Here is a 14040-nt window from a genome sequence, read left to right as displayed (position 1 = left end):
GTGGGAGCTGAGGAAGTGTTCCAATCCTCCTCTCCATCCAGCTGTATTTAGGAAGTACTGGAAGATGTCAAGGATTGCTACATGAGAAATGGGAGCATTCTGCCTGTTTTTAGAATCCAACTGCAGCTTTAGCTTTCTGACGTGTTTGTACAGAGCTCCAAACTTAGCAGGTTTTCTTGATTATACATATTTTTTCTTCAGCCATTGATGTTTAGGAAGGTTCTTCTAAGACAACTTTATCCCACTAGCTGCAGTGTTCCCTATGCCATTTTTTTTCTTATAGCAAGGTTAGAATTCCAAATCAAACTTAATTAAACTTATCCAAGTGAGTAAATGTCAACATATGGGCAGCCACTGCACTGCTAATATCAAGCTAAAAAATTCTAATTTCTTCCTATGGGTTTTATTCATAATGATTTGTTTGCATTGGCACAGTAGCCTATTCCAAGTGTGGTCTTAAAACATTTGATCATGAAAAAAGGCATTTCTTCTCCTCCTTATTTCCCCCTGAATTAACCAATTCCATTTATAACAGCATTCCAATTAAGCAAATCAGAACTCATGCAGTTCTCTGGAACCCTAGTTCCCTACATTAATTCAGTTTATTGCGTGCATCTTTCAAACTGAGTTTGTCTTTCACATTCAGCTTTGTCATAGTTAGGACATTTAAATAATATAACTTGAAAGGGATGCCTTGTTTGTGCTACGTGTTCTGCATTGCTGTAAGTTGGTTTGCCTTGTTGTTAATGCAATATAGACCTAAAACACTTCTCTGGTAGAGTCAAAGCAACTGAGTTACCTCCAGGTAGGGTTTCTGAGGGCATCAAGGCTGGATGCTAAACAGGATTTCACAGCAAAGTATTGACATGTAATTTTATTCTGCATTGGAACTGAACTGAGGGGTTTTAGCTTTTGGGTTTTTTCCATGAAAAACCCTGAGAAAAGAGCTTTAACTGAATGATCAAGCAAGACTGTTTAAGAGTAAGACCACGTGCACCTTGTCTGCATTCCTGCAACAGTGACTTACATCTGGAGAATTTTGTAAATCTATTTTTATCTGTCCCGGATGAATACAAAGAAATCTTCAACCTTAAGTAGAATATTCCTTGTGGACATTGGTATTTGTACTGAAATGAAAAGTTATGTCAGAATCAATTGCTAATGAAAAATGTATTTTTTCTGTTGATTTAAATTTTTTTCAATATCTCTATAGAGACAGTTAAATATTAATAAGTGTCTCTTTCTTTATGGAATAATTATAGGTCATACTAGAAGATATACAAACTGTTTGTAGCTTTATCTTTTCTAGAGAAGGTCACTGTTAAAATTATCCTAGCACAGCCTTCCAAGTGCAGACAAAGCTCTTGCTCTGTGGAATTTATTGTCCTGTGTTGGGACCCTGAGTTTTTGACTCACAGTTTTTACTTCTCTCAGTTAAGCCCTAAATTATTAATTACTTACAGAATTTAAGAGCACTATTATTTAAAAGATTACTGAATTTAATTATTTTGGTGGGGTTTTTTTTTAAAATAATTTTTTACTACCTCATAGGTTTAGTAATGCCTGTCAAACTGTTTATGGTTATTTATTATTATGGGGGTAAATATTCTTGATGCTGTGTAAAAACACTTGATCTGCAAATTCTTACTGGATTGCAGATATTTCATGAATGCAATTGCTCTTTTATAAGCGTTTTGATAAAGATATGTCCCACTGATTGTTTTATAAGATGCAATCTTTGTTTTTACCATAATCTAAAATGCTTCTAGATTATTCAAGGTTACATTAAAATTTTAATACTCATTGTCTTTTCTAAATCTTCCCTGTAATAAACTTCTGTATTCTTAGTTTCCTACTTTTCTGGCTGGGCATACAATCAGTCTGTCTGTCTTTCTGACTCTCCCTTTCCCCTATTTCCTTTGAACCCCTCACATTTTGAATGAGAAAAACAAGGGAGGTTCTTTCTGCTCTTCCAACAGTAATTGGGGGGTTTTTGTGTCAATTGGTATTTTTGTTGCAAAGTTGGAAATCTGTTTTTGCTCCACTGTATCAAACTATCCATTCTATGCTGTTCACCACAAAAAGTGTGCTTAGGGAGCAAATTCCTGACTGGATGTCAGTGATAAGGAATGACAGAGGGATGACATAAGTTTAAGACCTGAGGAACAACACAGTAAGAAGTTGTAAAATGCAAAATGTGCACATTGTGTCATAGGGGACCTGCAAATTAAATAATTATTTCATAATGTAAAGTGACTTACGTCTGGTTTCTACAAATCTCCGTTGGACTGAAAAAAAATTAAGTCCTCCAGATACCTTCCCTTCATTAGAGATGTGAAGATCACCCGCAAAACTGGGTTGCTGTTAAATATTGCTCATTAGATGGATTTCCAGGTTGCCAAGCACAACTTAACTCTCAACTGGGGACATGAGGTAATGAGTTAGAACTTTGGGCTGAAATAAATCTTCTCACATATTTTCCAGAAAGAGATTCTCCAGAAATATTAAATTCTCTAAGTAGAACTCAGCTAGGACGTGACCTTGCAAGTGTGGTTGAATAACTGCACTTGAATTCTCATTAATAAACACAGAGAACAACTTTCAAGGTCTGATTCTTTACATTCGAAAGCCGTGTTTTACCTTTTGAATTTGTGGTTATATTTAACAGGCATCTCTAGCTCTGAGCAATATTCAGTAAAACTGTAGCAACCCAATGTCAAGATTTTTCCCTTGCAAACCCTAAGAACAGGACTTGTGATGAAAATTCCCATTTTTGCCTTTCTCTACTTTTTCTATGGCAACAAAAGGAAGTAAAACTGAGTGTGAATGTTACAGAAGCAGCTGCTTGGTACTTGTTCTCTTCCATTGCCTTTGGTGGAGTGAGGATCCCATCCTTTTGAGTGATCTTTCCAAAATACATTTCCTTTGAGGGGCCAGGCAGAAGAATCTTGTTCAACAACATCTCTTGAAGTCGAGTACTTTAATTAACATTTCTCTGCTCACGAATGTTTGTGATCAGGCTGAGGAATGGGTGAATATATACCCTTTCAGGGCTTACAGATTTGTTTCTTTGCATAAATATGTCGAAAACGTGTAAATATTTAATATTGAGCTCTAAAGTTGACAGTTACATAACTAACCCACAGGGACAGGATCTCTTTTTCTCCCTCCCCGCCCCCATGGAGTCCTTACATAACGAACTGATGCATCACAAAGCGAGGAATTCTAATGTTGTTTTCACGTACGTAGCAAAAAAATCACTTTTCAGTGAACGTTAAAGCCCCCTAAACCTGAAATGTGTGTGGTTTAAGCATCTCATACTTGTAAATCCCTTTTGTGGGGCCAGTTACAGAACCAACCATGGTTTTGGAGGGCACAGTCTGACTTACTGCAAGGATCTAGAAAATGCTTTTCACGGCTGACTCAGTCCTTTGAAAGTGTGAGAGAGACAGAAATCTTCGCTTTTTTTGAAGTTCATGTGATTTCTGGACCTTTGCTTTAGCTGTGGCTCTGTGGTGACACCGAGCTGTGCCAGGCAGTGGTCTCACTGCTTTCGCTCTGCCCTTATGGAAGTGATTCAACATCTCATGATGCATCGTCACAGGGAGGATTTGGGGCAGGAATATCATTAGCTAGCAATCACTCCTTGCACTGATTTTGTGGCAAATGATACAGCACAACCAGGAATTTGTAGAAATAAATATTACAATATCCGTTATGCTTTTAAAAAACCTCGTTCATGAGAGGAGTTTATTATATTTATTGCGTAATTTTTGGTTATTCCTTTTCTTACACAGCTAAATACATTTGATAAAGTCAGTAACATCACTGGTGATGTTGGCAACAAGAGCCCAGCTCTACTAATGAAAAGGCTGTAGCTCAGAGCTGCTCAATTTGCTTCAATAAAATCAGCACTGGAGCTGCAGCGAAGGAAAAATGTCTTTAGAGAAAGCGATTAAATAAAAAGTTTCTATCATGGGAACCGTTGTCTTTCTGATGGCAAAACCAGTTTGACTGACTAAAAAAATTACCTCTGGGGGCGTTAGGAGATTTTCCTAGGGAATTTAAATGCCACAAGGTATTCTCAGCTTAAAAATAGAAAAGTGTAGGTTGAAATGAGTAGCTGAGAGGTATGTGCTGTAGGTTGGGACTCAGGAATACAGATGTTCACAGATTTTCAAAAATGTACTTTTTCTGATTTAAAAATTACCGTGCTGCAGCTGAAGATGGTATAGTTTGTAATTATAATCATTATGTTATTCAAAGCAGCTGTAAGAATCTCGCCTGTAGTTGAAATTTTAAACAGGTATTGTTTTTAGCTGCACTGTGCCTGTGTGCTTCCTTCTGTATTTGCCCAGATTTGGTTGATTTTATAAGCAACATATATTGAAATGGTGTCTATGATATTAAAAGCATTCCAGCTGCCAACAGGACACGAGCCTGGGAATCTGTCAGATGATGCTGTCTGGCTATTTGTGGCCTTTTTCTATTTTTTTTCCTTTCCCCTTTTCTGGCTTTTACCGAATTGAAATGATTAATAACATCAAACAAATTATTTTCTCCTGCTAGTTACAGTGATGCTTCTTGCTTACTGTCTTCCTGAAGTGCTTTAACTTTCTCCTGTGTATCCTCCTCTCCTTTCTCACCTTCCCCTTTTGGCACAAGTGCCTTCAAGTTTTTTCATACAGTTCCCTTCCCCTTTAATATATCCTATGCCTTGCTCCCTTTTCCCTTCTAAACCTTTATATATAATTAAAATGCTGTTATGTAGAGTAGGTTTCTCAGGCTAATTTTGAATTTCCTGGTAATTAGGTACATAAACCTCTTGGGCAGGTTCTTGGGTAGGTTTTGAGCCCATAGTTCCAGGTTGCTGCAGCCTCTGATGAGATGGAAACCCAGGTTGCTGTGACTTCAGATGAATAACTGTGATGCTTTGCAGTACTTTCCCATTCTTTTTCTCCTGAATCTTCCTTACCTTTGGATTTTACCTTCCTTTCATCTCCCTGCTATAGAAAACTTTTTCAACAGCCTTTGCTGACCTATTTCTGGTCCAATTTTAAGCTTTTAAAATTCTGTTCTCCCTCCACAAGGTTCTGGTAACGTCCTTTCAGGTATTTTATGGGCACAATCACCTGAGTCCCCTTTTGTATTTCTGAGTGTTCTTTGAGGCTGCCCTTTCAGGTCCTCCAACTCCTCTGTGGGGGTCCAGCTCACCTGGGTGTTCCTGCTTTTGGAATCAGCTGATCCATTTTATGGTTTCATCTGCTTTTCCTATGCTGAAGGAGTCCCAGCCCTTTATGTTCTTGACTTGCAGTCAGATCTTTAGCATCAGCTTCAAACCCTGTGTGCATTTTCTGTCCTGTGAGAATGAGGCTTTGGGGCAATGACACACATGGCACATGTTCAGAGTTATGGGAGAAAAGAGCTTCATATTCAAAACTTGTTTACTTCTCTGGAATTGGGTTTTCTGACAGATAGGACCTGTGTTAAATACAATTTAAAATGCGTATATCACAATTCACTGTCTTGGAATAAAACCCTGTCACAAACCACATATGCATATTAAAAATTCTTTCGTGATGCTTTCAATCTGTGCATTCCAGTGAAGTCTCAGGCATATTTTTGGATGACATTGAGAACCCCGTGCTATCAGTGAAAGCAGAAGAGCAATCTTAGACCCTAACACAAATTTTTAAAGCTTATATGAGCATTCTCAATAAACATTAGATGCTTTAAACCGTATTTTGCTACTAAGGCATATTATTATGTTGTCTTTCATGTATCTTAATGATATTTCATATTTTCTCCTTATCCATAAAGTCAATACTGGGTCACTCTGGGTACTGCAATAAGGAGGACAGGTAGTATAAGTGGATAGTTGAGTAATATGCGTGGTTTTTCCTCTAGAATGAATACAGTTTCTTCCTGTAAATTCATGGAAACCTTTCTAGAATTTCTAGAAGACCCTGTGTGATATAATGACAGAAGAAAAATTAAAAGCCAATTGTTTTTCTTACATATATAAGAAAACATTTGACAGACTTAGACCAATGGAGGTGCAAGTTTCCTTTTTTTTCTCCTATTAAAAGTAAGTACTTTTAGAACAGTTTTAAAGCCAGAACATAACATAGTTCAAGAAAATGTTTCCTGACAGTTAGGTCATCTCCTGAAGGGCAGGTTGCATTTTAAAATCCTGCTTGTTGGTAAATTTATGTTCTAAAAAGTATCCGTTCTGAAATTTTGCTATTGTAAGAACCAGAGAGTAATTTGCTGGACTTTGTTCCTGTAGCAAGAACAATGTATATTAATTTATCCCAATCATTTCTGTGGGACTGTAAAAAGCAAAGGGAAAACTTTGGGAAAGTCTGATGATCGACTTGGTGAATCATTTGGAGAGCCTGGGTTTAGTTCTATTAGGCCAGAGCCACAAAAAGAGCAGTTTCATTTTTGGACTGTTATTACAAATCTTAGATACTCTAAAGTCTTGCTCAGCTGCTGCTTGAACAGGGAGGTATCTGGTCCTTTATATTCAAATTCCTCACGTAGCCGAAATTCTGCTTCCTCTAAACCCAAAACGTGCTGAGAAGGAAGTGCTGGGCTCTGCTGGCTCTCACTCCTAGAATTTCTTCCTCCCCTTCAAATACCTCTGCTCCACCTGAATTTATCATTCTCAGATTGAATGAACAGAAAAGAAATAAAATGCATTAAAGGTTTTGGTTTTGGGTTCTGGAGAATTATTTTTGGATTTTAAAAGTTATAATCATAAATTATTAATCAGTGTGGAAGGTCATCAAATTTAGGGGCTGTTTCCAAGAGCTTGATCTCAGTTCAGTTTGTTTTCTTCAGATTTTCTTTCGTTCCTACAAACATTTTTCCAGCTGTAACAAAAGAAACTTTTTCAGCTGAAGGGTGAATTATGTTCTTTGCTTGTGCATAATCTATGAGGTATCTACTTGTAAACACAATTCCTTTCATCTTAATGGTAACATCTTGTATTATTTGCATGCTTTGTGATACTATTTGTGTTGACGTGGAGATCAGTTCTGACAATACACAAACACAAAATTAACTTTGTTGCTCAAGTCAATGAATACTTTTATTTTTTACTTGATTTTGCTAAATCAGGATTTGTTTTTTCCTGAAGGGGCTTGGAAATATTATTTTCTAAGCCTTTCCAGGTGCAGTGTGTTAGCCCTGGGTTCAAGTGCACTTCATTTTGTTTTTCTGACACATTTCATATGCAGGGACCAGGTCTATTGGTTCTTTGGAATAATAACAATTCCTTTCCCCAAACTGGTAGCTGTTTGCTGTAGAGAGAGAGGATATTCCACTCAGCTAATATTACTGTAAAGTTTACACATGTCCAGAGCCATAATAGGATTATTATAACAAAGGAGAAAGCACAGCTCATGCCTTTCAAATGGCTGATTTTTTTGGGGTGTGCTGATTCAGCTCAAATTAAAACTTGTGTAAGTAATACATAATATAAATTCTTCATTTTGTAGAAAATACCACAGTATAAATTATTGGTAATCCATGTGCAGAAATCAAAGCCTTTCAGTGGAAAGTCTGCTACAGAATAAAGTAAATAAATAACCCCCAGTGGAAATGCTCAACACCACCTTTATTGACCACTCTGCATGAAACTGGTGTCAGTCAAGCTGGACCAAGGGATCACCATGGGAAACAACACCTCTTTGCACTTTACTACAAGCTGGACTAAATTTTAACCACCTGAAAAGGAAATAAAGTCAGTCTTTGACTGTGGCTGGACCAGGCCATGTTTCTTTTGTGAGAAAGAGAAGAGGAAGTATGCTCTTAAAAGACAGAATATTTGTAATACTTAATTCTAAATCATATTGAATGAAAAATATTGATGGTGAATTCTGATGTTATATTTGCCAAAGCAGAGTTGCTTGTACTAGGAAAGCACTTAATACAAACAAGGCAAAAGTGAAACCACTGATTCAGAAAAGGAATCTAAAATCTAACAGACCAGTGAAGATGATTAATGTTGAACAGAGCAAAGTTGATTCGTGCTTCCCAAAAGTAACATTCTGCTGAAGGAGGAGATTTGATTTTTAAGTTGCATTTGCCACCAGTGTTAATTAGCTCAAGGTGCTGAACTTACACAAGGTTACTCAATTTCTTTTTTGAGCGCTATAAAAATGGTTTCTTTAGCAAGGTTCTTGTACTTCATGTGAGTCATCAGTCCAAGGGCATCCCTGCTAGGAGAGCCTCTGCTCTTGGGAGTGGGCTTTACCTTTCACTCAGGTGAAGTTGAAATGCAAACTGCAGAGAACTTCGCCAAAAACTCCGTTTATTTTCATTTTCTTCCAGGTACTTCAGTCTCATCTTTCTTCCTCTGACTTGTGGTAATTTTGTTGTTGTTCATACCCAAGTGTAATTACTCAGCTGGCTAATGAATTATGATGCTTTTGTTACCGGGAAGTCTTTGTGACTTAAAAATAGAAATACAAATTGCTTGTTAATTCCCTCTAGTGACGGGTGACAAATACACTGAAATTAAACCTTAGTCATAGGTGGAAGCGACACTGTTGCTTAGGTACTAAACTCCCTGGTACTTAGGGAAGGTGGAAAAGGGATGGCAAATGTCCACCTTCCTGAAAAATGAAAAGATTTCTCCCTTGGTCACTCAAGGTGGGAGTCTCTGCTGTTCAGGGTGAGATCTCCTCTCTCCATGGGTTGGGATATCTCTGGATTGAGTGATTTTAGTCCAATATTTCTTTTACACCTTCTGTCATTAAGAAGGAGAGCTATGTCAGCTTTATTTTGTGAATACTATTTAGGCAGTCTATTTAAATTTTAATTGCATATCGGAAATAAATAATTAGCAGATGTGTATAAAATAATTCAGAATTAACAGGTAAGAATTAATACACAGAATGTATTTTTTAATACTGTTTTACTTGTGACAGAAATAATGTATTTGCAGTTCTCTAAGTATGCCAGTGTATTTCTCTGGAAACTCTAGAATCTTCTGTAAGGAAGATTGATGAATTTATATTAGGTCATTGTTTTTACCCAGTGTTCCCTAATACACTAAAATACTTACATATACTAATACTGATATATAATACTGATATACTTAGTTCATCTCAGTATTTTTTTAATAAGTGTTCCTTACAACCGTGTTTAGTTGAGAACATTTAGAAATTGCATTGAAAATTATTTGTTGAATCCCTTTTAATTTAATTAGGGCAAGGAGGGGTTAATGTTAATTTAATGCCATTGTTTTGCATTGATTAATGTCATTCATTGTTTAATCCTTCTTGCCCCTTTCAGTAAGTCCTTATTTCTGCAGATGCTTCATGGCTCAGGCAGAGCTATCAACCCTTCTATTAGACAACAGAAGTGGTGCTTTCTTTTTCCATTGGTTTAGTTTGGGTTGTTCAGCAGAAAAGTTAAAAGAGCTAAAATTTCTTTTCTTTCTCTTTTCCACAGGCATCTTTATTTGTGCTTTCTCTCCATCCTGCCATATTTCATTAGCAGGCAGTACGTGGAAAAAAGGAGTTCCATTCCTTAACCTTGTTTTCATTTCCCAGCAAGTTTTCCTTGTGATGAACCCGCCCTTCCCTGAACTGATCCTCAGCATTGTCTTTGCAGGGTGTGGTACTGCAACAGGAGGAGCTGAAGATGAAGGTGAGGCTGAAGCTGGCTGGATTGAAGGTGCTGCCATCCTACTCTCCGTTATCTGTGTTGTCCTTGTCACTGCCTTCAACGACTGGAGCAAGGAGAAGCAGTTCCGTGGGCTCCAAAGTCGTATTGAGCAGGAACAGAAGTTTACTGTTGTCCGAGGTGGACAGGTTATCCAAATCCCAGTGGCAGAGATAGTAGTTGGGGACATTGCACAGGTGAAATATGGTAAGTTCTATCAACTGACTGTCTGCCTTTATGGGCTTTATTTCTTCTCCTTTCCCTTTCCAGCAGGACAGACACGCTTCACAGGAAGTGATTTAAAAGACAGGCTTATAGGATGTCAACATTTGCATGGTAAGGTAACATTTGGCTGTTAGGGCAAAAGGAGAACCTAATATACCTGCTGTAAAATTGTAGTAGGAAACCAATTCTATTGTTGTAATCTTCACGTTTTACTGGCCAGGACAAGAACTGTTCATACAAAGGTAGTTCTCTTTCATGAAGGAATTTACACTGTTCGAAATTTTTGTTTTTTATTCAGTTAGGAATAAGAGGAAGTATTTTGAAATGCTCTGTAAAAGGGAATTGAGCCTCTCTGCTCACCTCACTTAATAAGCTGCTCCAGATCCAGATGGATTCTGTAAGTTCCCCCAGATCAGATGCCTAATAATTACATGTCATAGGGAATGCCCTGTGCTCCAGGGAAGTGGAAGACTCTTGCAGGAACTCTGTGTACTCTGTGTTTGTGTGACATGGTATTTTCCAGCAAAATGCCAGTTCTGTCAGCCATCAAGTTTCTCCTTGGCTTAGCTAAGGGCTTCCTGAGAGGGGAAGGGGAAAGGGCAGCTTGGCTGTTTATTAGCCACTGTTAATTCCTATACAGTCTGATAGAGAAACCTTGTCATGAAGAGCACTGCTCCTGCCAAACCTCAGTGATTAGGATGTTCATCCTATGCTAAATATGAGGTATCCTGATTCTCAGATAGAACTAAGCAAAAAATACTTGAAATACAAATGTTCTTCCCTGCAGCATTGCAATACTATGGCTAATATGGACAGAAACAGTAGTAATTCTTTACTTTTGCTTTAATTTTAATTCAGTTGTTGTTAATCGTGTTTTTATAATTAAAATAATTATGTAATTATAAAAACAATCTTACTGATGCACAGTGGTTTTCCATTACCATGTTCTTACCCAAAGGTGATCTCCTACCTGCTGATGGGATATTTATTCAAGGAAATGATCTTAAAATCGATGAAAGCTCCTTGACTGGAGAGTCAGACCAGGTCCGCAAATCTGTCGACAAAGACCCAATGCTGCTGTCAGGTAAATCACTGCTGAGTTATCTTGTGTGGTCTGCTCTGTCCATGTTTTGTTTTGTCTTCATTTTCCATGCCACGAGGTTTTGGTAACCCAGACACAACAGATATTTTAATCACAGACTTGTCTGTTTGTCATTTAAAAGACACATTGTTGTTTTTTGATGGAGTGCAATTATTTCTGATCACTGTACTTGTAAAGGCAGAGAGTAATGAAACTTTTTCAGAGGAAAAGGAAAGTATCAAGTAGGGAAATAAAAAGTGTTTTAGTTCATTGTATGTTAGTTTTAATTTAACCATTGAATTTCAAAGCCTTTAAACACTTCTTGTGTATAATAGCTAAAATAGAAAAAGAAACAATATGTTTTAGAAGCAACTGGATATACTAAACCATTTTGAGCTTCACTCCTGATAAATTCAAGTTATTTTTAATGTTTGTATTTTGAAATATAATTCTATACAGTAAATCAGTTAAACAGAACATAATTTTTTAGTACTAATAGGTCATTTTTCAGTGAACTCCATCTGGGATGGGATCACAAAATAACAGCCTGCAGATATGTAACAATCATCAATGTGTTATAAACTGAAACAGTCCTTTTCAAATACTCCAGTATCTTTGCCATAAGGAGAGAAATTTGTTGCTATGTTTTTAATGCAGAGTTAAATTTTTTACTCTTTATTTTTCTTCTGTGATTACAAAGGAGGTGTAGAATTAATGTGATATTTTAATTAACAGTGCACATAGTTTTGTTCCATACTTACCCTAATAAATTTTGACTCCTGCCATGTTAGAAAATCCCTGGACTCTATTTGCTTAGGAAGAGAATTGATTATTTGAGATTCTGTCATGGAAGAAACTGCCTTCTTCCATAGACATACTGCAGGATTTAATCCCAGTGATTCAGGAGCTGATGCACTGAATATTGTTACTTGTCCAAAACCTTGGAAACCACCATGTCTTTTAGGGTGGGTTTGACCTGGTTTAAAAATTGATTTCCTGTTTAATGCTGGTCTAGACCTGTATTTTTATAAAACTTGTTTAAAGAAAAATCCCCAAACCAACCCCCTGCAAAAGCATCAAAGACACTTTATATTTTCCTCTTATCTTTGCACCTGAAGACATCAATAAGTTATCTGCTGGCAGACTTTTGGAATTAAGACAAATATTGTCAGGATGCTGCTTTCCATTTTTCTCCCTATAGTCGTCTTCTGGAAATGAAAACAGTTGAGGTTTGACAGGAAACATTCGAATTACAGCCACAGTTTGTTTTGTGAGTCTAAATTTAGTGGAAGACAAACACCCAGAATTGGGAAGTATTATTTTCACCATTGGCACCTGAAAGAGTGTTTTTAATATTCAATCAGCTTCAATGACATAATTAAACTAAATGAGTTTCTGTGCTTAATGTCCTGTTTAATCATTCAGATAGTTGTTTGCTGTACTTGGGAAGCAATTCTAAGAGCACAAGTGCTGCCTAAACCAGATGGTTCATTTCCATCTGTACGTGGCACACGGGGCACCACCCAGGAGGGCAGAAACAGGAATAAAGGCCCTGATGTACCTGGAACCAAAAGAAGCAGCTTCTCTTCTATAGTTCCACTGCCCTTCTGACTGGAACATTTTGCTTCTTTTAGTTCATTAGCAGGGATTTGCATGCAGGGTGTAGCACAAGCCACTGCATAACATTTTTAGCTTAAAGGAGACTATGGTAACGTTCCTTCTGCACAATGAGTGTGGACATGTATCAACCAAGAGGTGAAGGCAGCTTGGGAACCAAACTGCTGCTCAACTGTCCTGAGCCTGATGTGACCTTTAAATTTGGTACAGTTCAAAGCTGGCAGAAATCCATGAGTCCTAAATAAAGAAGTTTTCAGTGGAAGTCTCAGTATTGCACACACTGCAGTGTTCTGGGGTACCGCTTATTCTATCAAATAACATTAAAAATACCTTAGGAGGCTTACTTCTTACACCTTTTTCTCCCAGTTATTTAGATTAATTTGATGAAGGTATGAAGGAGGTGGATAAAGGAGCTCACCTAGTGTAGTTCTCACTGAAGTGAGGCTGGCAAAACATTACTTTACCCTGACTGAACTTTTAGCACTGTCTGGTTCCATCAACGTGCAACAAGGATTTGAAAGAAAGGAAACAGAGCTTAGTCAAGAACAAACAAACCAAAGATATCTCTTGGTCGTGGTGCTTTGTTAGGTCTTGGAAATAAAAAGGAAGCTTAATTACAGAATTGGGCCAGATATTGCCTGGAACAAAATAGTTCTGATTTAATCTTAATTCCCTACCAGAAAACCCAGAAAATATTCCAAGCAGAATTTCAGAACCAAGCACCTAACTTGAAGAGTTCTGAATTATTTGGATATATTAAATTATTTTTAGGTGGGAATTTTTTTTTTCTGGAAAACTCTTTTTTTTTCATAGAGGATATTCTGATGGTTGGTTCACTTTATTATTAACTTCAGTTGCCACTTACTAATTGCAGTGACCGAACCAGTTGTTTAGATGCCCAAAGAGAATTTTTGTTCCCCACAAGTTTGCTGGAAGTAGCAAAACAGTATCAAACTCACAAACTGGCATGTTCTGCTTTTTTTTTTCAGCCCTCTTTCCAATCTGTTACAGCAGTACTGTTATTAGATTTGGGAATTTCTGAGTCTTATGTTTAGTTGGATTTTTGTCTGAAAAAGATGTGCTGCAATAGGTTCCTGTTCCATCTAATCTGTTTCTCTCTTCCCTGGCTAAACCAGTCATCTTTTTCCGTCTTGGAATGTTCACCATTTATCAACTTTGAATTAAATACTCAGCATGTTAAAGAATGTATTTTACTGCCATGGAGTCTTGAGAGGGAAAGAAGTCAGTAGAATAGTTCAACAAGAATTTGAAATACAAGCTTATTGTACAGATAAGTGAAAAACATGCAGCCACTCCAGAGTTCCATTTGTATAACAACAGTTGATTGAAGTCATCGAGCCCAATTCTGCATCCAAATTAATGTCATTATAATGCCATTTAAATGGTGAAATTGCCAGTCAGCTGGAAGGAGGTTCAGC

At 37.3% G+C, this 14040-nt stretch overlaps 1 protein-coding gene across 19 annotated transcripts in view; it reads left to right on the top strand.

Moving 5' to 3' along the window:
• ATP2B2 (ATPase plasma membrane Ca2+ transporting 2) overlaps positions 1–14040 on the top strand; it is a 409505-nt gene that overhangs the window by 302664 nt on the left and 92801 nt on the right. For all 19 annotated transcript variants that reach the window (XM_027701197.1, XM_027701186.1, XM_027701198.1 and 16 more), the window contains 2 exons: positions 9628–9885; positions 10862–10987. In XM_027701197.1, the coding sequence (XP_027556998.1) occupies positions 9628–9885; positions 10862–10987 (384 nt within the window). The remainder of the gene's footprint in view (positions 1–9627; positions 9886–10861; positions 10988–14040) is intronic.

The sequence above is a fragment of the Neopelma chrysocephalum genome, unplaced genomic scaffold, assembly GCF_003984885.1.
Source record: "Neopelma chrysocephalum unplaced genomic scaffold, ASM398488v2 Primary Assembly neopelma1_151, whole genome shotgun sequence".
Classification (NCBI taxonomy): Eukaryota; Metazoa; Chordata; class Aves; order Passeriformes; family Pipridae; genus Neopelma; species Neopelma chrysocephalum.
The sequence above is the reverse complement of the archived record's forward strand: the minus strand, read 5'-3'. Positions and strand labels throughout refer to the sequence as shown.